The sequence below is a fragment of the Pistacia vera genome, unplaced genomic scaffold (assembly GCF_008641045.1).
Source record: "Pistacia vera cultivar Batoury unplaced genomic scaffold, PisVer_v2 Contig200, whole genome shotgun sequence".
Classification (NCBI taxonomy): Eukaryota; Viridiplantae; Streptophyta; class Magnoliopsida; order Sapindales; family Anacardiaceae; genus Pistacia; species Pistacia vera.
This window is the reverse complement of record NW_022196003.1, coordinates 1,542,100-1,565,316: the sequence shown is the minus strand read 5'-3', so window position 1 is coordinate 1,565,316 and position 23,217 is coordinate 1,542,100. Positions and strand designations below refer to the sequence as shown.

General features: G+C 38.2%; 3 protein-coding genes and 1 pseudogene across 3 annotated transcripts; 1 reads left to right on the top strand and 3 right to left on the bottom strand.

Moving 5' to 3' along the window:
• Window positions 1-6,908: 6,908 nt before the first annotated feature.
• Window positions 6,909-7,790, bottom strand: LOC116128501 (splicing factor U2af small subunit A-like). Its single transcript, XM_031414211.1, has one exon. The coding sequence runs from the start codon at window positions 7,689-7,691 to the stop codon at window positions 6,909-6,911; it is 783 nt and encodes a 260-aa protein (XP_031270071.1). The 5' UTR covers window positions 7,692-7,790.
• Window positions 7,791-8,172: 382 nt separating this feature from the next.
• On the bottom strand, window positions 8,173-11,375 carry LOC116128648 (mitotic spindle checkpoint protein BUBR1). Its single transcript, XM_031414407.1, has 11 exons — window positions 11,103-11,375; window positions 10,967-11,026; window positions 10,705-10,849; window positions 10,419-10,576; window positions 9,849-9,930; window positions 9,702-9,768; window positions 9,568-9,622; window positions 8,971-9,139; window positions 8,775-8,857; window positions 8,536-8,622; window positions 8,173-8,446 (listed from the first exon to the last, which is right to left on the bottom strand). The coding sequence occupies exons 1-11, from the start codon at window positions 11,297-11,299 to the stop codon at window positions 8,383-8,385; spliced, it is 1,167 nt and encodes a 388-aa protein (XP_031270267.1). The 5' UTR covers window positions 11,300-11,375; the 3' UTR covers window positions 8,173-8,382.
• Window positions 11,376-13,286: 1,911 nt separating this feature from the next.
• Window positions 13,287-13,919, top strand: LOC116128477 (calvin cycle protein CP12-3, chloroplastic). The gene has a single exon (XM_031414196.1). The coding sequence runs from the start codon at window positions 13,361-13,363 to the stop codon at window positions 13,772-13,774; it is 414 nt and encodes a 137-aa protein (XP_031270056.1). The 5' UTR covers window positions 13,287-13,360; the 3' UTR covers window positions 13,775-13,919.
• Window positions 13,920-14,193: 274 nt separating this feature from the next.
• LOC116128478 lies at window positions 14,194-21,893 on the bottom strand (annotated as a pseudogene).
• Between the last annotated feature and the right edge of the window lie 1,324 nt (window positions 21,894-23,217).

Below are 23,217 nucleotides of genomic sequence, written 5' to 3'. Positions count from 1 at the left end.
CTGGCGACCACCGCTGGTGGTAACCGGAATCTATCACAACGGTCTACACCACCACCGAAAATGGCAAGTAGTTCACCGATCTGGCCTTTTTCGGCCAGATCCACCACGGATATGGCCAAAAAAGACCAGATCTGGCCGTCGACGGCCGCAACACTCCTTCTTTGGCCGTCACTTTTCGGCCAGATCTGGCATTCTCACGTCAGATCTGGCCTTTTCCAGCCAGATCCACTGTAGATCTATCCGAAAAAAGCCAGATCGATAAATTACTGGCCATTTACGGTGGTAGCCGCCAGAATCTGGCAAGTATGGGTGAGTGAGGGTGTTTTTGTTAATTTTTAAACTTTTTCTGAGGGTATTTGATGGAATTAATAAAATTAAGGGGACTTAAAGTAATTAAAAAAATAGACTAATATTTCTCAAAGGACATTCTAGTCTTTTCCCTAATGAAAAGTACCTGTTTATCTTTTTAAAACCTTTTAGATGTCAATCTGTCGTTCCTCCAAACCTTGGATAGGTGTAAATCGTCTCCCCAAACTTAAAATATAATAGCAATTACACCTGAATTTCAAATCAGAATCATCATCACCAATTCTAACATTTTTCATCTTTATATGATCAAATTTTCTTACGAACGACTGCGAGGCTAGAGAATGTATTCCTTGCGCCAAAATTCTTGGGGATTTCAACTGCCATTCATTAGGTTTAGAGTTGGCCTCAAATTTCATACGCTCGCTGGATTGTTGCTCAACTACCAACCAGCCCAAGGATTTGTGGATCAATTTGGTCAAGTGAATTATTCAAGGTGATGATTGTATCTAATTTTTTTCATATGTAGAAATCTCCAACAGGAACAAAATTATAAAAATTACCTCATGAACCCAAATAAGAAACTATCAATACTATCATACAAAAATAACTTAAAACGAAGCACAGAGAACAGAGTTCTATAACACATCATGTTCTATATGACAGCACCGGTTACTATACTGTAGCATTAAAACTGTTCCCTATATTTTAACCTTACCATCCCCTCATATAAAAGTTGATAGGGCACTAGTAAGTAACTCTCATGCCAAAACTCTAGGAATATCTCTTCATTTCATCTTTGTCCTTGAAGCTTTGCATCTCCGAGATTTTAACACTGAGAATATCAAAACCTTATTCCTGCTCTCTTGGAGTAGATTTCCTGGAGCTTTCTCTTCCACGTTTTCTCTGTGGCCACTCCAGATTTGTCTGGATAGTGTGGGCAGGGTAAACAGGCACATGGTGCCCAGGAACCAAAGCAGGGAACCCAACAGCAGGGATTCTGCAAATCAACAAAGACCAACAATAATCAGAATACCTAAAAGATCACTGAATTAAAAGAAACACTCAAAGAAAGCCACGAACAGTGAACTTGGTAACTAAATGAAACATAACTGGAATCATAATTTGGCAAAAAGCTGTACAAACTCAGTACTCATTATTGAATACAATGGTATCGGCTGTCAATAAAAAATATTTAAAACATGAACATGCAAATACTTTCAATTTATTATTCTTTATTATTATTAATTTCATTTGAAGAAAATGGCTTAAACAGAACAATGTTATGTGTAATAATGCCATATAATTAAGTTATATTGTATTGCAGATTACACAAGCCTGAGAAGATAATCACCCTAAATTAATGCAATCAGCAGCAAAAGAAACCTGTATATATTTATCTGATACTCCAATGAGCAAATACAATAAAGATACTAATGACACCAAGTATTAGAAATGAGCAAAAAGAAAAGGGAGATAATTCATGATTCATACCCAACAAGAGCACGGCAGACTCCTGCTTGGCCGAGGATGCACCAAAGCATTGCCCTTTTGTAAACTAAGACGAGAAGCTTGATTCTCTGCAACAACACACTGAAGCAACCGCCCCGTTTCCTGCATTCACCTTCTAAGTACCTACTCTTCATCTCAAGATCCTTCACAAATCTTCTTCTCTCCCTCGATCTAACTGCTGCATCCCTATTTCTCAACTGCCTGGAAAATCATATCAATTACCAAGCACCCCTTTTAATTCTCATTCCCATACAAATCAATAGCATTTAATTTTCAAATTTTACATTATTAATAAAATAATTGTCCATACATGTAAAAGCACCAAGCTGGAAAAAGACATAAATACTGGACTTCAAACTTACAAAAAAAATCCTCCACACAGTTCATCATATTCACAAATTAAATAAATGCACATAAAATTAGCCAGCCATGTCCTGTAACAAAGACATAAATAATGGACTTCAAACTTACAAAAAAAAAATTCCACACAGTTCAATCATATTCACAAATTTAAAATAATGCAAAAAAGCCAGCCATGTCCGATAATTATATTACATATGAAAATTGCCTATTATTAATCTCCAGGATCCTAATTAAACCTAAAAAAACAGTATTCGGTTTTAAAATGATATTCTCAAGGAACTAGAGATACCTTCTCCGTTTCTTGGAATGGGATCGTCCGCGCACGTCATCATCATTATCATTGTTACGGTGTTATTTTCGCTGATTGTTGTTGTCGTTGGCTTCTAATTCGTGAACCAGCTTTCTTCCTCCTCCGGGGTAACAGGAAAGATTATCGGAAACATTAGAATCTTTATCAGTTGCCACGTCAACGACCCCGCACAAGGAGCAGGAGAATCAACAAGTATATCTGAAAAGAATCGTCGAGCGATTGCTGATTCAGCGGCTCTAAATCGTCATCATTATCCTTCATTAACAAACTCTCGACCTCCGCCGCCCATGAAGATACCGAAACATCAGAGAGGGATTTCGAGAAAGTCTCCACCGGTGATGGTCGACAACTCCGAGAAAAGATCGTTCCAATCGATGTCACATTCGATAAAGACGTTATCTTCCATTCTATTTACGATCAAAAATAAAAACAAAATTGAAAGAAAATGAACAAATAAAAGAAGAAGAAAGAAGACTATGGTTAAACCTACAGAGAATTATTTCGTTTCATAAATGCAAAGGCTGCCATATATCGGCAGTCTTTGACGCGTATTTAGTTCCTTTGTGAGCAAGCAAAAGACTACTTTACGAGTATTACCTCAATCGTTCCTGTGTGCGGTCCCACACGCAACACGTTAACAACTGATTACGTGGACCAATTAAAAACATTTCTTCACAGATTAAGTTATTCCGCGTAACATGTGATCTATTAGACTGCGTTGCCGTCATTCGACCAATGAAAACACATTTAGTGGAGGATGAGAACGATCTAGGCTTTACACGTGGAACATGGTCTCTTGAAAACTAAAATTAATTTCGAAGGGTTCGGTAGTTTTAAAACAAGTTGCTGTGAACGTAATATAAAAGGAATATAATTCCTCCTCCTGTTCCCCCCTCTTTTTTTTTTTTTTTTTTTTTTTTTTTTTAATTTATTATTTTAAAACTAAGTAGATTAATCTATAAGCGATCAACAGTTTTGAGAGATAAAGAAATTCAACTAAGACCATGTCTTAACCACATATTCCAACACTCATTTTATTATTTAACGTATTCCTATAGTAGATCCCTCTCTTCCAATGTTATGTAATTTAAATTTTGTTGAAACATCAAATTAGAATAATACTCTAAATTTTTGTCATTAAATAATACAAAATACTATGTTAAATCAGTGAAATCAAGCCTGAAGGCGTGATTGTACTTGTTGTCGTTACTTTGCTTAAAATGCTCAATATCGATATTACTTGCAAACCATTCAAATACAATATAAGGTAGGCATGACAATGTTCCCAAGGATTTTAGGAGTGTTTCGCCCGTCCCATATGGGCAGGGAAGCTCAATTTTTTGGTAGGGACGAGGGTGGAGGTTATTTAATCCATGTCTTCAGGGATGGGGCGAGGGGGGTGATGCCTTTCCTCGGTCCGTCGAATAATAATAAAATTAAAAAAAAAAAATATATATATATATATTTACTTTTCATTAATATCCCTATATTTCATCTAATTACACAATATCCTACCTATATAAACCCATATCTTCCTAATTTCCCTCGCCCTAAACAATTGAACAAGAACAAATCTTACCCATTTTTAGTATAATTAATTATGTTTAAACGATTAAATTTAAGTGTTATCATATGGACGAGAATTAACTATTGTGTTTAGTAAACTCAAATTTATTTATGCTTATATAAATTAACGGAACAGGGACAGGCCTCCAACATTCCCTTTGGGACAGGGAAGGGAATTCCTGTCATCCCCGTAACAGGATGAGACAAGGTGGGAAATGATTTTGAGGGTGGGAATGGGTACGGTGAATAAGATCCCCGCCCCGCCCCGCCCCATTGCCATGCCTAATATAAGGTACAGTCTACCTAGCATCCCATTAATTTCTGACAAATAAAATCAATTAAGCAATTAGGAATCAGGTTAAAATGTTGTCGAGCAGTAAAATCTAGTGAAAAGATTATAGTTAGGAGTTCAAATTTCATGCCCCGAAGTAAGGCTATGAGCACTGACATTCATCATCAAACAGAATTTTCAATATAACCAATTTGTAGGCAATGCAATTATACTTCCAATTAATTACCAATACCCATAAACCATTTCTAAACATTTTCATTAGACAAAAACCTGTCATTCATCTAAATGAAAACTGGGTATCACTTATCAAATAATTTCCAGCATTTAATAGTGTTCTCAGAAGCTGAATGATCACAGTAATGAATATGAAACAACACTTCAGGACATAAAGATTGTCAAGGAAAACAGAAAGCTTTTCAATCATATTGAAAAACTTTGAACTTTGACAACCTGCCGCAAGGACTATTGGCTGGAGTTAATAACATGAGGTGCTACATTGTCGACCGAAATTAACGTAGTTCTTACCGAGGACAGAGTAAAAAACACAAGTACACATCACCGATGGCTAGTTCGACCAATTTAATGATGCGACATATTCTTGCTCTACCCACGATGAAACAAGAAAATTGAAATTGAACTTAGCAGCAATTCATGTTAAATAATCTTTCGATCTATATAATGAAACAAAATCAGTTTACTTTCCCAGCCAAATTACACTTCCTCTTAAATCATGAAAGAATCGAAGTACATGATTGAGACACTAAGTGATCAACTTCTTGTGTATTCTGACAAATTCTGTATTCAGCTTGTGCAATCAGAACAGATTTGACCCTAAAAGCTTTGCTAGAAAGAAACAAAGAAAGAAACATTAGGGAAAAAAAAAGATAAGATTCTGAATAAAAGAAGAAATAAGACCCATATATGACCATACTTATTGGTCTCAGTTGGGTCTGTATTTTCAAGTTGCAAGAGCAACCAACCAGCTACCTACATGCTGCTTTGGAACTTAAAATTGCGGTTCAATTAAAACACGATATCAACTCTATCCACTACTGAGAATACTGCATTGAGGTTTCACAACTACAGCATGGGAGATCGCAACGACAACAAGGAATATCAAGATACTACATAACCTAAGTATCTGAATGTCACGTATAAGCATTGATACTGTGACTAATTCCCAGTAATAGTAAAAAGAAAAAAAAGACAGCAGAGAAATTAGCAGGAAAATACTTCATGTATCATTTTCTAAGCCACCTATATAAATGACATGGCAGAAAACACAAAACTAAAGGAGGCTTCTTAAATTAGTTTGACTCATGAGACAAGTTTTTAAAACTATAATTATATAATCTTACGACCCAAACCAAAACAATGGTAGCATACAAAATATCCAATTTATTCCTTACATGCAGCTGACCTAAGCCATCTCACATATTTATGCATTACAAACCTATTCTAAGAGACAATTGTTGGGGAACTATTGCACATTAAAGGTTAAATCCAGTGCTATGTTCTACAACATTAAATAACAAAAAGAGAGACAATTCAAGGTTACAACAAAACAAGTATGGTCCTTACTGAACTTGGCTCAGGATTGCTGAGACATGCTAATTTGCTATAGACTCAAGGTTATCTAAAAACCATAATAAATATGGTCCTATATCACCTTGCATATATCAGGTCAGAAAATTTAATGCGCTCCAAACACGATTATGAAACAACTATAGTCTGATAACATGGACAATGCCCAACCAAACTATTGAAACCCCCAGGATTACTAGTTATACACAATAACTCTTGAAGTTGAAGCCAAAACCTCGAGGCATTTATCATGAACGTAGAAAACATTCGATGAAATTAGAGAAGCTAAGTTAATTTAAATGCTGGCTGTAGTGAATTTGACTAGTATCCTCAGAAAATTTCTGTCAGCAACACCAGCACCAAGTTCAGACTTAGTCTATGAAAAGTAATTAATTCTAACAGTCTTCTGTAACTAACCTCACTATATAATATATAGCCTGAAAACAAAACACCTATATTAATAAATACCCCCAGCTTGTATATTGAGAAAAAAAAAAAAAAAAATCAAAATAAGATTAAAGAATCCTAAACTCAAGCCAACTATTAACCTCAAATTAATCGAGACTGCAGTAAAAAAGAAAATTGATGAAGATTTGTAAGGTGTGAACAATAAATGTGTTCTCCAGAGAGCACTTAAAAAGAAGAAGAAAAAAAAGGTCTGCCTAAAATAGGAGTTACGAGATTTTGCATACAACAGGGAGGCAAACAATGAAAATAAAACATAAGCTCAATAACCCAGTTGATGAGAGTAGCACTAATGAAGCAACTCGAAACTACTGGAGTCAAATTACCACCACAGACCAGCAACAAGACCATGACACTTTAAATCCGAGATTAAAAAATAATAATAAGTTATTCTTATTTCGTTCATAGGCTCGGTTGATTTTACTAAATGGTGATCGATCCAGTGTCTAAGGGGAGGGAAAGGGCCAAGGTAACAAGTTAAGAACGAGATGCGAGAAGTGAAGGGGGAGATTATCCTGAGGACGAGGAAGATCCGCATCTCACGGAAGAGAAAGATAGTAGACTGTCTCTGCTGTCTCTATCATATTTGTGTCTTCCACGGTCACGGTCACGGTCACGGACCGGGTCCCTATAATCTCTATCTCTATCACGCCTATCATAATAATCCTTATCTCTTCTGTGTCGCGGACTCAAACTCCTGCTCCTGCTTCTACTTATACGATATCCACGGTACCTCCCAAAGAGCTTCCTCCTTAATTCCCGCCCAATCAGTTTCACGTGCATAAAATTACAATAACCGCCTCGGTTACAGTTATTCTCCTCGAATTGCCGACACGTGGCTTCACGAAAATCTGTCACGGGAGAGAAATCCGCTATAATTGGACGACCCGAATAAAATCTTCCTTGTAGAGCGTGTAAAGCGGCCGCAGCTTGGTCTTCCTCTTTAAACTGGACATAAACATTTCCGATCATGTGGTCGGCGAGATTATCACAGACATTAAGACTCTCGATCTCACCGAACTTGCTGAGTTCTTCAAAGATGTCTTCATAGAAGTCCTCAAAGTGTTCTTGAATTTTGCGAGGGTCAATGGGCTGGCCCTCGACGTCGACGCCTGGAGTGATCATGTCAGGGCGCTGGTACATGTTAGATAGTAAGAGAGTTGGGGAGATGGTGGGGCGATTATGAAGGCGAGAGCAACGGTCACCGTGACGACAGGCGCCGATCTTGAAATAGAAGGGACAGTTGACGCGGTCCTTCTCTGTGCCGAATATCGAAGCCAAATGCTCCGCCATGTCTAGGGTTTGGTTTGAGTTTTGGTAGGAGGAGGAGACGAGAGATGGGGAAATGGATTTTGGAAGCTTCTAGTTTCCCCTAATCATCTGCTTTTTCTTCATTCAAGTTAATGAATTAATGGACGCATAGTATATGTGTGTGTATATATATATAGATGACTGTAGCATCTTAATCTTTGCGGATCAATTACGTAAACGTGCAGATTTTTTTTTCGGGGTTTTGTCGGATGATTCAGAAGCAATTGGGATGAGATGTAAACCCAGGCCCATATCTACACACACAAGGCCCAGCCATCCATCTCTGTTAACCATTTGATTGTTATAAAGATCAAGGAGAATGTGCATTAGATGTTGATAGACTTTTGCGATCCATTAATTCAATATGTATGCATAATTGCAGACCAACCAGGTACTGAATCGAGAAGTTAACTCCAACAAAAACTATTCAGCTTGTGGCAAACAAAATGCATAAGATTCAAAATCAAGAAGAAAAAGAAACAAATTTCATTACTACATAGGCAACAAAGCAACAAACTCCGACATATTGCACAAGCATGCAGTTGTGCATTACATCTTTTATTGTTTCTGAAAATTTTGAAACATAACAAATAAACATGGATCAGGCTTTGGAGAGAAAAGCTGACCCCATGTATTATATTGTTCAGCATAGTGTTAGCCTTCATGAATATAATCATCTAGGAAGGCTGTTAGGAGGAAAATTGCGTAATGGGTTCTTCCTCAATAGCTCTGTTTCCCTGCACAAGTTGAGCTGGACAAAGTTAGTCTTGATTTTTCACCCTATAGGCTTATAGCAGAGGACACTTGAAATACTCTTTTGTTTTACCTTTTAATATCTTGGCCATCTCCCTGCTTGTCCTGCAAAGTTGAAGACTTGCCATGCTCACCCTCGTCTTGATGTGTTTTATGCGTTCTGGTAGAATTTCGATAACAAGTTAGCAACAGGTTGAAGACAAAATATCAACAAGAGATCCAAACCCTTCATGAGCATCAAGTGATTGTTCATCTATATGCAAATGCATGTTCCCATGTGGTATTTAAGCATACTGTAATGTATTTACTTACTCCACATTTTCCTCATCAATGAACACTTCAATGTGGGTACTTGCAGTTGCCCCTCCAACTCTAGGCACAGGCCTTTGCGGAATCTGAAAGAAATGCGAACTTCAAGGGTTAGATGTGATTTTCAGAATTTGTGGGAAATCATAGTCTAAGGTGATCAGTAGACAGAAAAATTGTGAAAGTTGTTGATATGGAGAACCTTGTACGAAGTCCACTTGGTAGGTACTGCATTATTTTCTTTGTTTCTCTCAGCTTTAACTCCAAGACTGTGCCAGGCACAATGATCTATCTTTGACTTATCCGGTTGATGACTTGACATGGCATCAACATTTGTATCTTTGAAAATATGCAGGGAACCTTTTTGATTCCTACAGAAGCAAAATGTACACTAATTAGACAAAAATACATACATTAAACATATAATACTAAACTAGGTAATGTAGCCATCATTCGTTGAATTGTTTACACAGGAAACTACTAGCACAGAACATGTAACGACAATGAAGAAATCAGGGAACAGATTCTAGAATATAGTTGGCAAAGTTAATACATAATGGAAACCACAAAAAAAGCACATCTATGATAAATAAATAAAAAAAATGGGACAATTGCTTGCTCAGACTCACTTAACTGTTCAACAAGAAACAGCAAAAAGTTAATTCGTTTCGGAAACACCAATAACAATTTGGGCATTATCGAAAAAACGTGTCCCCTGAATTGGAAAATGGAAAAATATTTTCCCACAAAATTTGCAATAGACAAAATATGATGAAAGGAAAACGAGCAATAATCTTACCCATCTAGCTTCAACTTTTTCCTCTGCTGATCAGTACTCTGCATAGTCTGCCTTCCTGCAGAAACAGGAAGACAAAGGAGATGAGCAATAATTCATGCAAAACTTCTAAAGACATAGAAAGCACTACCACTTACGATTATCTTCCCTAGCCAGGACAGTTCCAAAGCTTCTGGCTGGCAAGTGATTTTCCTCCAAGTCCTCCTGTAGTTTGTAGATAAAAAGTGATAAATAGTCTGCTGAAAACTTGAATTAAATCAACTCATTTAATAGAAGTTGCATACATCGGCAGCTTTTGGTCTTCTCATTGAGCGTACAAGAAACTTTTTGTAGGCATCCTTCAATTTTTCCGTTGGTTGAGCATTCCTGTTTAGACGAAAAGATAATAAATACAATAATTTATGCAAATTTGTCAAATGATGAACAGAAGAATTCAAATACTGAATTTCTTAAGGGACTTGATGCTGCTGTAACATAATTAATCCTATTCATGATCCAAATTGGGCATTGTCATCTCATTTCAATAACACCGTGGCATTGATTTCTATTTTAATTTTGTACTCCAACCCTCCACCAAAGCCGGCCCCTACTTGTACTCCGCAATGTATGTGGCAGAGCGCACCTTCCTTTGGCTATTAAACATTACAGGCTAATTATAAATTTGAGAATATGGTCCTAATTTGGCTAATTCAAGCATTTTGTATGTTGCATTGAAACGGTAATATCCAGCCGCATACAGATAATATCCGATGCGGTAAACCACTCTTCTGAAAACATGGAAAACTAATAGTGCACTAAACAAGCACGGATTTCAATTTACTATTCACTGCATGCGAAATCAGACAGAAGTTTACCTAGATATTCCAAGGCTGAATAGATCATTTGCTGCTTTCATCTTAGACTTGGATTCCATATGCAAAGCATAGGCTATGTAGTATGCAGAATGCGTCTTCCCAATGTCATTTGCGTCTAGGAAACTGAAAATTACTTCAGCATCAACACAGTTTTCAGCCTGCAAAAGAAATTGTTCATAGTAAGATGGACTACCCATTAAGGAAGAAGATATTTGGGGAATGCATGCTCAGAAACACTTCAAAAAATTACAGCAGGGAAATGTTGTGAGAGAAAACAGAAACCCACATATTCCAGCCACACTTTGAGGTAGCGGAGATCATCCTTGTAACGTTCTGAATGCCAAAACGTGCGAACACACTGTTCGTATATCACAAGCAATCCTGAACTGTCTCCACCAGCTGGAAAAGCCTCTTGGACCCATTTTATACACCTTAAATGTACAAGATAAAAAAAAAAATTATTTCTTCTTTTTTTTTTTTTCATGTATTTTGGGGAAAATCAAGTTGAATCTCTGACAAACCGGATTAAATTAACTTAAAACACTCACTGGAGCCATGGGTGGAGAGGATCATCTCCTTGGTACTCATCGATAGCTTCAATCAATCTCCTAAAAGATTAAGAAAAGACGGTTTAATGAAGCGTTTAAAAACAAACAACAAGAAGATATAGAAAGAAATAAAAACCTTCGATTGTCAAGCAGAGACTTCTTGAGTTGAATGTCGTTGTGTGAGGCAAGGGAGTTGTTCAGTAGACTAATGTTGCGGCCTCTCTTCAAAGGCCTAATGTTTTCCTTGAAGAGTTCCCACTCATTCCCAGTTTCTTGTTTGGACGCAAGAAACTCTGTCTCTGGATCTATACTCTGAATCTGGATATCCTCCATTATCGCTAATCCTCTTCTTGGCCGGTGGCTGGGGAGATTGGAGACGAAAAGAAAGAAACAAGATTCAAATTTTGAAATGATACAACGGTCGGTTAAAGAACCGCTGATTATATCAACATATATATTAGTTATTTAACTGGGCTGGGCCATGAATATTTTAATATTTTGGAGCGCCTCATTTTTTCCATGGCCCCAGATACCTTTCTTCTTTATTTTACTATTTTAGAATTTATATTTTCTATTAAATGTAAATCTTGAAATTATTAATTGTAATTAATGTTTAATTAGTATAATTATTCTAAAAATAAATTAATTCAATACTTAATCTAAAATATACTATTTAAATTAAAAATTTTATTGAAAAAAAATTCAAATTTACCCTAAAGTATAGATATGAAATTACTGTAAACATATGAAATCTTCCCCTATGTAGAGGTCATTTCCAAAAATAAGTTAGGAGCACGAGAATAAAGTGATTGGTGGAAAAAGGGACCGAAATTACATGTAGCCACCCAAAGTTTGGCCTATGTAAAAGCTAGTACTCCCAATTTGAAAATCAATCAACATTCTATCCGATTTTCAATTTCAAACATCAAAATTAATGGTCAAAGGGCTTTATTGTCATTTTTTCTATAAAATATAACACAAGAAAAAAAAAAATCATACAATCATTGATTGGCTATCGATTGTGACTTTGGCCAAGTTGCACGACTTACCCCCACAACAAGGTCTATCTCAATCAAATCTTCGCTTTATCGACGATTTTAGTTTCCCCTAATTTGGGCCTTAGCCATCGATGAAAGGCTAGGCCATATCTAGCCTGAATCATGCGCGAGAGACCAAATCATGTCTGGCCTTAATCGCCAATGAAAGACCACGTTAGATTTGGTCTCAAACGCTAGTGAATACCATTGGTTTTTAATCATCAACAAAGCCACGCCACTTCTCTAACTCTCACCATGTCGTCATTCATCACTGATACTTTGCAATCTGATTTTACTCAACGTTGATTTGATTTGGGTTAAATAGGGTTGATTTTTATAATTTTTTATTTTATTTTATCATCTACTAGAAATGAGATGTGTTTTTGTATTAGTTGCTTGATGGGTTTTGTTTTGTTGTAACAGATGTTTTGTTAATGTAAAATGAAAAGGATCAATGAATTATGTGAATGAAACAGTGATGAATTTTGCTCGTTTTGTTGTAATGGAATCAATGAAGATTAAACTCTAAAATGATCTAGTATTTAAAGATTTTGGTTAAGTTTTTATTAGTTGTTAATTTAGTATTGAAGATTTGGGTTAATTTTTTCTTATTAATTTGTTGTTAATTATTGTCTCTTAATTTGAAGATGTATTATCAATTTTGTGAAATTGATTAAATATTTTGGAGATTGATTAAAGATAAATGAGATATTAAAGATGAAAATTCAGGTTAATTTTGCCATATTGATTAATTAAAAATAAAGGAAATTAAAGATGAAAATCTGGGTTAATTTCTGATAGGGGGGCAAAATGGTCTTTGCGTCTTCTGCAGCTATGTCATATGCCAAAATAACGGAGGGTGGAAAGTTGATGGTTTTTCAAACTGTGGGTACTAGCATATATAGGCGAAACTTTGGGCGGGTACATGTATTTCGGCTAAATATGTATATATATAGTAATAAGTGAGGTGTTGTACCAATAGAAAAGCAGTGTTTGGAGCTTATCCTAATTCCCTACTTTCCAAAGGAGGTGGTTGATATGGATAACACTTATAAACGCTGCCATTGAAAATCAACATCCCTGTCAAATCAAACAACCAACACCGTTTCCCCACTAGGTCACAGCATGTACCAGAAAGAGGAAGTCCATTAAATAATTATCATTGACGTTAAAATTACCACAAAGGACACACCTTATTCATAAGTTTAGTATTTGAGTAAAGGGTATTTATGTAATTGAGTAATCTACAGTAAACTCCTTTCAATGATTAGAATCAGAATCAGTGGTCTTTACAAAGAAGTAAAGGAACAAGAAAGAAAGGATCGAGCGAGGATATTGAAGAAAGCAAATTGAGTTAATGGCATCTTTGGCTGCGACAGTAAGCGTTCCTTCAACAGGAACAGGAACAAGAACATCGTTCTTGGCTTCGAGATCTTGTTTTTGTTCAAAGAAAATAATAATAGTATCGGGTCAACAGAAGAAGGCGGAGAGAAGGAATGTGAGTGTGAAAGCGACGGGAATGCCAAAGTTTAAGGGGACGCATATGAGAGAGAAGAAACTGGCAGAAATGATCGAACAGAAAGTGGTTGAAGCTAAGCAAGTATGTGAGGGAGATCTAACCTCTGACGAATGTAAGGTAGCGTGGGATGAAGTGGAAGAAGTGAGCCAAGCCAAGGCGGACCTCAGACGCAAACTTGAGAAGCAAGATCCTCTTGAATTCTTTTGCCAAGACAATCCTGAGACTGACGAGTGTCGTATCTATGACGATTAGATTGAAGCATCGTATCAACGTACCCCTGTTATTTACTTGTTCTTTCTGCAAGTGTTTTATGTTGTACCGTGTTTGTAATCTTTGTAATTGTTGTCATATAATGTTATAAGATAATTCTCGTTAGTAAAATGCACATTTAACAGCAGCTTTGATTTGCTAGTATTCATAACTATAGTTTCCTTCATTCAAACCAGATTACAAGAACTTATCTGTAGTGACGAAAGCATATTCATCAAAGAAGAGAACCACAAAACAGACGTATAGACATTCAAACGCAGATTTAACTAGTTTCAACAAAATGTTTATATAAATCTGAATAATAAGAATACAGTCTAGATGCAATAGATTTTGAATTTGGTCCTGCACCCAACAAATATGGAACAATCAAAAAGCACCAACTGCAAAAAGAGAAGATCCAGTTGAGTAAAGCACGGCACAGTTCTAGCTTCTGTGAAACATGCAGGGCATTCCAATTTTTCGATGATATTTAAAAAAAATGTAATACACTGATTTGTAGATACGTTCATGTTAATAGTGCAAGCCTCATAGCAAAAGCAATAAAGAGTTAATAAGAGACATAAGCAAATAACACTGTTAGCCTCTGTACCAAAAGCAGAGAGTCCGAATAGAGTCACACAACTTTTTGTTCATTCTCGTCCACTGTCTTATCCGGGCCACCAACTTCTTTGACATCAACGGTGTGAAATTGTATTCTTGGTCACAGCCCATATATGAATCACACAAAATACAGAGTATATGATTTCTCCCAGCATCTGCAGGAGCATCAAAATAAGCTGGCCTTGACTTCCTTTGGAGTGACACCCTCTTATTGGCAAGCAACTGGTTAGTCTTGGTGTCACCAACAACAAGCACCAGCCTTCCTCTTGGCTTTAGGATATCTGGGGAATCAACAGGTCCCACCTCTGTCCTCCCCTCCACATCCCGCTCAAGGGTGACTTGCAATGTAATTTCTCCCCAGCCTTATATTATCACCATCCTGCACCTCGTAAGACATGTCTATGTTGGGGAAGCGATTGCAAAATCTTGCAATATCAGTTAACTGTGAATCAGACACTGCAGGAGCTCACGCCTCTCATCATCCTCCATCTCCACCAAATCAAACACTGTCTCTTGTCTTTCAGGATTCTCTTGGCATTTCTTCGCCAAATCTTTTGTGAAATGTGGGAGCTGAGAAGCATGGAATCGCGTTCCCACATGCCCTGAGTCAACATTTGACACGCTTCCATCGCAAGGAGTGCAAGGCTCAACCAACCATTACTTGAAATAACATCAACCATAGCTGGAGCAATCTACTAGCAGAAAGGAGAACCTCCCGCTGGGTCCAATGCAAGGTTCCCACCCACTGATTGCCTCGAGAAGTGTGTGAAGAAAAGCATTGCCTTAACATGTGGATCAGTGCATCTTGGATTCTCAAATGAAAATCTTGGTGATTAATTAACCTGCGAACCACCTCTTCCTCCCCAGGTCGTATAGGTAGTTGCGCATACTCTGAAGCTGAAGCAAGAATCTCCAGAAGACCCTTCATCTTGTCTTTGGAGTAAAGAAGAACTGAACCGTTCAATAGTAGTATAACTGAGTAATAGTAAGAAGCAATCAGACCATGATTTGAGGGAGAAAGGTCCATGTTTCGTCTATCCTGATGCACTTGCTTGCTTCCAGATCACTTAATGTGTTTTCAACCAGCTCCGAGAGGTGATCAGAGAGATGCCTGTGACTTAACCCTGGAGATGTAGTAGTTTGGATTTTGAGTGAGCCTCCTGTACATGAACGTCCAAGTGATGAAATCCACGCATCTTGCTTGTTCTCAATAACTTTTGCACAAATTCTGCATTGAAATTATCGTGTAGGAAATGATGCAAATGACTTTCGACAGGAAAAGCTTCATACAAGAAACTTCTTAGTATTCTTTGCGAGGGGCATGACAGAGGATGACACATTCCCAGAATTATCAGCAAAGGTCGACTGGCATGGCCCATCATCTGCAATAGATCTGTAACAGGATAGTCCGTATGAGCATTTTCTTGCCCATCATAATACTGTGTTCCCATCACAAACACCAAATGTGCTGTCAATGGCACCCCAACAGAGCGAACTGTTATAACACAAACCTGATGAATCCACCTTTGAATAGCTCTGAAACAACTTCTTGATCATAACTGCTTAAACCCTCAGCAAGTACCCCCATCCATGATGTAAAGTGGCTCTCAACGTCTCTTCACTGATACCACTAAGATATTCCTCAAAGTTTTCATGGGACGCCAACAGAAAAGCTGAATTCTGATCACATCCATACTTGATTGTCATCAGATTCACAGCAGTGAGTCGCACATATTTCTTGAAGGGACAAATACAAGTGCAGGCTTTCCTTCTTGGCATGTTGGACAATTGCAGTGTATGTGGGTTTCGTCATGGCTTGCACCTTGCATCAAATTGGCTATATCCACTCCTGAATATGATTTCCAGAGGTACAGGACGAACCCCAGGAGGAAAATTGAAAAGGCCATGAGAGGAAGCCCCTATCCATTCGCCAAGATCCTTGGCATTTGCAAGAGAAGTAGATAGAGCCACAAGCAGGATTGTTTTCAACCTGGTGGCAATATATCTCATCCGAGAAACAATCACCCCAAGACAGGACCACCTTGACCCCCAATCAGGTGGAGTTCATCAACGATGAAAAGACTAACCTGCTGCACATACTTCCTCTGTTTCCACGCGGGGATAGCATCCCATTTCTCTGGAGTACTGATAATTATTTGACCTTTCTCAAGCAGTTTCAGATCCGGGCGTTTCCCCAGTTAATTCAACCACCCGCATCCAAGACGACGGCCAAACTTCTCCTCCCAATCACGGAAACGTTCTTTGGCCAGAGCGCAATGGGTGCTATATATACAGCACGCATGACACTTTCAGATGCTTTTTGATGATCCTCAAAATGGCAAACTTGCACATATGGTCTTCCCGCTCCCTGTTGGCGCAGCAACCAAGACATTATCATCTGTATTATACAACACAGTAAGACCTGAGTCTGGACAGGGTTAAAATGCTTAAAATCCTTATAAAGGTTTTCATATGCTGGATTGCGCAATGCTGTCACTGGGAGAGGTTGCAAGTCCAAGAGCTCCGTAGGTGGAGGATACTTTTCTGGCAAAATAAGGTGCCTGAAAGAGACAGGTAAAACAGTTTGTGAACCCAGCCACTTATCTGACACAACACGTATAAAATACTGTGGTGGCAATGGTTCATAGATTGGCACAGTGAAATTCAGTGTGTGGTTCTACGTACTGCTTTTTCAGCATAAAATATTCATGATGAAGAATGTATTCACCATCATTATCCTCCACAATTACCCAAAATGGCTCCACATATCCATGGACCCTGTCATCCCACTGGAAGTCTGGTGTTATTGTAAGTTCAACCCTTAAAACAGTCCGAGTATTGGGTGAACATGCGCGCAAGGTTTAGTTTTGGGATGTGTGAACAAATCTGTGAAGTGTTGCCCATCTTTGAGTAACGAATGAGCTCCCCAAGCTCCGCAGCTGAGAGATCATAAACCTTTCCCATGCAAAATCTTTCTTCTCCAACTTCATTAAATTTCATTTGGATCATTGAACTGGCGGAGAGGTGTTTGGACATTCCACATCCGTTTGGTAACCATTTTGCTCAATTTAAGCTTTCTCTGCTAATTGTGCCCAACCCCGTTTCAATACAATCTCGAAAAGAGCTCTCATAGACGTCCCGCACTTCTATTGAATAAAATAACATAAAATGAGAAAAAAACATATATGAAATCTTGTGTTCATCAGGAATGATAAAGGAATGACAGAAGAACATGGCAACAAGAAGAAAACTAACCTGAGTGATGACACCATGTCAGAAACCAATGAAGCCCTTCAAGCTTTAGCTGAGAAATGTATGCCTGAGCAAAACATTAATCTTGGCTAGGTTCTTCCAGGCTTTCTTTATGGGAATGGGAACCCGGTCCAACACTTAGCCAGCTCCATCTTCTCATCTTGCTAACTGTTACATATTTGAATTCTTCACTAAGAGAAATAGCCGGCAAAGCTCAATATCACCCATTGTTGGCTTCAAATGCTCATTATAGGTGGCTATTGTCCCATGAGTTATATAGTAATAGCTCGCAATGCGACCCAAGTCTGTAACCTGGAAATATCCGCTTTTCCTATCATACTTGATCAAGTTATTTCTGTCCAAGATGATGCAGCAGAATGAATCTACAAAAAGAAATCAAACAACAGTCAAATATAAGTTCAGCAAATGGGAATTACTAGGATGATTTAAATAAACTAACAGTAAAATGGTCCAATCAGATGTGCAATGGACAAATCAACTTGGTGAGCCGCAAGGTGTACAAGACCGCCATAATATTAGAAAAAATAGACAAATACAAGAGGAGACTGAAAAAACTATTATTTTTTCTTATTGTTTCCCTAAAGACAAGTTCCATGTTGATAAGCAATCCGCAAGTAGATGAATAGTTGTATGAAATTACTATAAGAGACAAAAATATAACCTAAGGAAGTTGAAACAAAAAATAGCAACCACACACACAGAGACTCTCAAATCAATAGAAACTTTAAATCAATTTTAAAAAGTAAAAATTAAAGAGCTAGTGCAGTGATAGAAACAATCATGGGCAGAAATAAGTTTACATAAATATCTTCAAATGCCTAGTCAAATGCTCATGCAGAGGACCAAAAATTGATTCATTTTGGTGAACGAAAATTCCCCCCATACTGAGCAACACCATCAGGAGAAAAAAGAACAGATTAAAAATTCATCTAGAACTAACATGCATCCAAAAGATCAAACAAATAAATGAGAATGATAACAAAAAAGATCCTGCAATCGATGAAAAAAAAAAGAGAAGAAGAAGAAGAAGAGCTACACTACAATTCTTACCAAATCAGCTCTCCTCTCCCCCAATGGTATATCCTTCTTTCAGAACCTCAGGCGACAAACCATAAAGCAAAGGATTTCGTAACATTCGAATATACAGGTAAGTGTATCCAATCCAATTGCAGGCTTCTTTAGCATTTTGGACAGTCCCAAGGACAATTTCAGCATTTAGCTGATCAGCTAGTTTGGACACAAACTGACTTTCGATAGGGAGCTGCTGATTCATTAAAGAAAGATAGTATTGAAGTTCACTATGACCAGTAATGATAATCCCTTCCCCATATGAATCATACTGAGGCCTTCCAGCACGACCAAGCATCTGCATAATATCCAGAGGACTAAGCTCAGTCCATGCCCCTTTCTCTGGATTGTAAATCTGGGTTCCCTTAATGATAACTGTATGAGCAGGCAAATTCACTCCCCAAGCAAGAGTTGCAGTGGAAACCAACACCTGCACATGTCCATCACCAAAAAGATCCTCAACGAGTTGACGGTCACCCCTTGTCATCCCAGCATGATGAATTGCAAAACCATAAGGCAAAAGGTCTTTAAGATCATTGCTCTTGACCATATCTGTGTGACTTTGGAGAATCTCACGGCTGACACTGTCCTCCTTCAAGAATCTACCAAGGGTATCATTCTCAAGTGCGGCATCTCGTATTGCACGAGCTGTTTTGGCTGTTTCCTTCCTGGAGTGGACGAAAATAAGAACTTGATGCTTTCCAGCAACTGCCATAACCTTTTCATAACACAAATCATTCATCAACTGGAACCTTTGCAGTGGCTTCTTGACCGTGATCCCAATATACTGTTGAGAAAGAGGGACAGGTCTATAACTATTGTCAAAGTGGAACAACCCTTTTTCCAAATCCACTCGTAAAAATAAAGCCACGTCTTCATAATTGGGGAGTGTAGCTGACAACCCAACCAAACGAATATGCTCTTTTGTAGTTTCAATTTGTCTCACAGTTCTCGCAACAATACTTTCAAGCACAGGCCCTCTATTATCATGAAGCAAATGAATTTCATCAATAATAAGCAGTTTCACAAGCTGTGTGTAGGTTCGATCCCCTGATTTTCTGGTAACGATATCCCATTTCTCAGGAGTGGTCACAATTATTTGTGTTTCTTCAATTTGTTGGCGCGTGAGTGTCTGGTCTCCACTTAGCTCCCTCACTTTGACATCATATACCTGCAAACGATTAGAAAGATTACCGACGACTTCAGCAACAAGAGCTTTCATCGGTGCCACATAGACAATCTTATAGTTGCTATGGTTGAATGAACCATCTGGGTTCTGATTCAATGCTAACTGCTGAAGTATGGTAAGCACAGCAACATTAGTTTTCCCAGCCCCAGTAGGGGCACACAACAGTATATTATCTGCTGAAAAAAGGGCAGTCTCATACACTCTACTCTGCACCCTGTTCAACTGTGTCATTCCTTTGAAGGCTGGATGTGCCCAATCTGGCATTTCAGTTATCTTTATCAACTTCTCATTGGGATCCAGCGGTTTTGGTTTCAATGCTGGCACATGAACTTCTTCATAACCCTTGCTAAGATGTCTATATGACCCCGTAGGAAGATCACACTTTCTATTTGCCATCAAAAGACCACCCTGTTCAAAAGCAAGGCTGTCTAGATCAAGTAACTGGCGCTGACCCTGCAACCAGCCACCATCTGCATCTCTATCAACAAGACCCCTCCTATCCCTGTTACCATCTCCACCACTCTCATCTTTCAGCCTGCGAGCCTCTTCTCTAATACTCTTCTCCAGATTCTTCTGCCTTTCCTTGGCAGTTGCCCTCGTTGCATGCAACTGCTCCAAAATTGCAACCAAATCAGGACCCAAACCCATCATTTCCTCCTCAATCTTCTTCCTCTCTTCTTGGTCTTCGGACCTTGCCAAACGAGTACACCACACAATCTTCAGACGGTTACGCAATAAAAACTTAATGAGGCTGAATTTCTCAAACTGAAGATGCACCAGCAGTTTATTCTCAACTTCCCGGTCATCTCCCTCAGCAAGTATCTTTAGAACCTCTTCAGCAAGCTTCTGACACTGCTGTGGGTCAATTTGTTGCTCATAAGCTTGAGAGATTTTCCTTTGAAGCCAATAAGCATCTATATCCTGGACATTAAGACTCATACCCTCATTCGCATCCTGTGAATCATCATCGTCAATCCCACCACCCATTTGCATAGCCGCAGAACCATTGTGCTCAGCCACATCATCATCATCATCCTCTTCATCCTCCTGAACCATATCCAGATCACTCTCTTCCTCTTCATCATCATTCTCTTCAAATTCAACAGCCACACCCATATCGTCATCAAGTGCCTCATCGCCATTAGCAGTGGAAGCCGCAGCATCACCCCCATCTTGATAATCAGTAATAAGCCTTCCAATGGAAACAAGCTGATCAAAGACAGGATTTGGTATAGGATTCAACAACTTCTCAATATCCTTCTTCTTATCAGGGTTTTTAACAGCGTCATTCTTAAGAACAGCCAAAATCTCATCAGCAGCAGCACTAACAATATTAAGAGGCTGACCACCCAACTGTTGTTGAATGACACTGAGCATAGCCTCATAGGCAGCTCTGGTTTCCTTGGTCTTGGGCTGGTAAAGTCCTTCCTCAGTGGAAGTAAGAACACTCTCTTGACGAAGACGACGTCTCTTGCTCGGTCGAGGAACAGGTTCAGAAAGTGAATCACGCTCCGCCTTCTTCTTCTTAGCTTTCTTTAATTTCTCATCTAACTCGGGGGGTCTGCCCCTGTAAGCACGGTCACCAAAGCTTCTGGGATCAATCTTACCCCAGAGAGACTCAGGCTCGCCGGTGGGCTCGTGCGTATCGCGTGGGCGAGAATCCGTGGTTAGAACAAGACTCGAGTTTGCTCTATACTCATATTGTTTGAATCGGGCGTGTGCTTCCGCACCACCACCGAGATGTGCCATATTGGAAGTAGATTCCAAATCAACTCAAACCCTAATTGAAAAGAAAGAACAGGTTATACCCTAACTAAACCCTAATGAGCAGGCAACTGAATAAGGAGAAAAAAAAATATAATAGCGACAGTAAACTGGAAACAAAGAGTGTACTTACGGTTATATAAAGACTAACAAACCGCCTTTTATTAGAAGCCCAATACGTAGTAGCTTCTTCACATTCAGTCTCCGGGTCCGGAGATTTCTGATTTGAATCTAATAACTACAACACCGCCTTAAACTACAAAGGGAGGGTAAGATGATAAAGCTGAAACGACTTCGTTTCATGGTGGCTTTTATTTCACCCAAAACATTGCCGTTTTATTTGTCCCTGTGAAAATAAAATAATAACAATTTGACTTTACAAAATTTCATGTAACAAATCAACAGTTATATATGTCATTAATTTTAATTTTGCCAAAAGGACACAAAAATCCTTTTTATCTTTATCTTAATATTAAAAAATATGCAAAACAATAAGATGTAACAGTACATACAAAATATTTCTTATTAATAGTATTACACTCACAAACTCTTCTCACTAATTTTCTCTAAAAAATACGACGTTTCAACTTGTAATTGGTCAATTCATAATAGATCTCATCTATCCAACAATAGATCTCTTTTGACCAAATGTTAATTGCCACGTTAATGTTTGTGAGAGAAAGTTGTGAGAAGTATTTGTCAATCTATATCAATTCATTTTCAGTTTATTGAAGTAAAAATATAATTTTTATCTAATAAAATTAAAAACAATAAATATTTAGGAAGAAATAGATTTTTATTATACAATAGTTGATTAATTTAATAATTTCAATGACATGATGTTTAAAGAGTAATAATATGAAAAGAGACAAATTGAAAATCAAGGAAATACTAACAAAATTAACCTAAATAAAAATGAAAAACCCTCCATGGTCATTGAAAATTTTGGGTGCGTTTGGCTTATCATTTATTCTCATATTCTCAAACCGATTATTTGAATAGTGTTTGGCTTATTATTCACATAATTCAACCCTGAAAATACAATCCTGACAGGATTTTGACCGTTAGACAGTTTGCAGCTTTTTTTTCTCTTTCTCATTTTTATTTCATTTTCTCAGTCTTCTTTACTACATCAGTGCTTCACCACGTTTACAAACTTGTTCTTCTTCCATCCAACTTCTTCTCCACCTGCAAATACCAAACATAACGCATCCAACATCTTCTCCGCCTGCAAATACCAAACATAACGCATCCAACTTCTTCTCCACCTGCACCACCCAAACAATATTTCACCGTGAACCACCCACCACCAGATCTGTCCCACACTAATATCCATCGTGAACCACCAACAGTACCAGATCTGTCCCACACTAATATCCACTGTGAACCACCCATAGCAGCAGATCTGTCCCACACTAATATTCACCGTGAACCACCCACCACCAGATCTATCCCACACTAATATCCACCGTGAACCACCCACCACCAGATCTATCCCACACTAATATCCACCGTGAACCACCCACCACCA

Excerpts from the sequence above, each read along its gene's own strand:
- LOC116128501 (XM_031414211.1), bottom strand. The coding sequence starts at position 7,691 with ATGGCGGAGCATTTGGCTTCGATATTCGGCACAGAGAAGGACCGCGTC.
- LOC116128477 (XM_031414196.1), top strand. The coding sequence starts at position 13,361 with ATGGCATCTTTGGCTGCGACAGTAAGCGTTCCTTCAACAGGAACAGGA.
- LOC116128648 (XM_031414407.1), bottom strand. The coding sequence starts at position 11,299 with ATGGAGGATATCCAGATTCAGAGTATAGATCCAGAGACAGAGTTTCTT. Across the intron at positions 10,850-10,966 it reads CCTCTCCACCCATGGCTCCA|GTGTATAAAATGGGTCCAAG; the intron begins GTGAGTGTTTTA and ends TGTACATTTAAG. Across the intron at positions 8,623-8,774 it reads ATTGATGAGGAAAATGTGGA|AACGCATAAAACACATCAAG; the intron begins GTAAGTAAATAC and ends AAATTCTACCAG.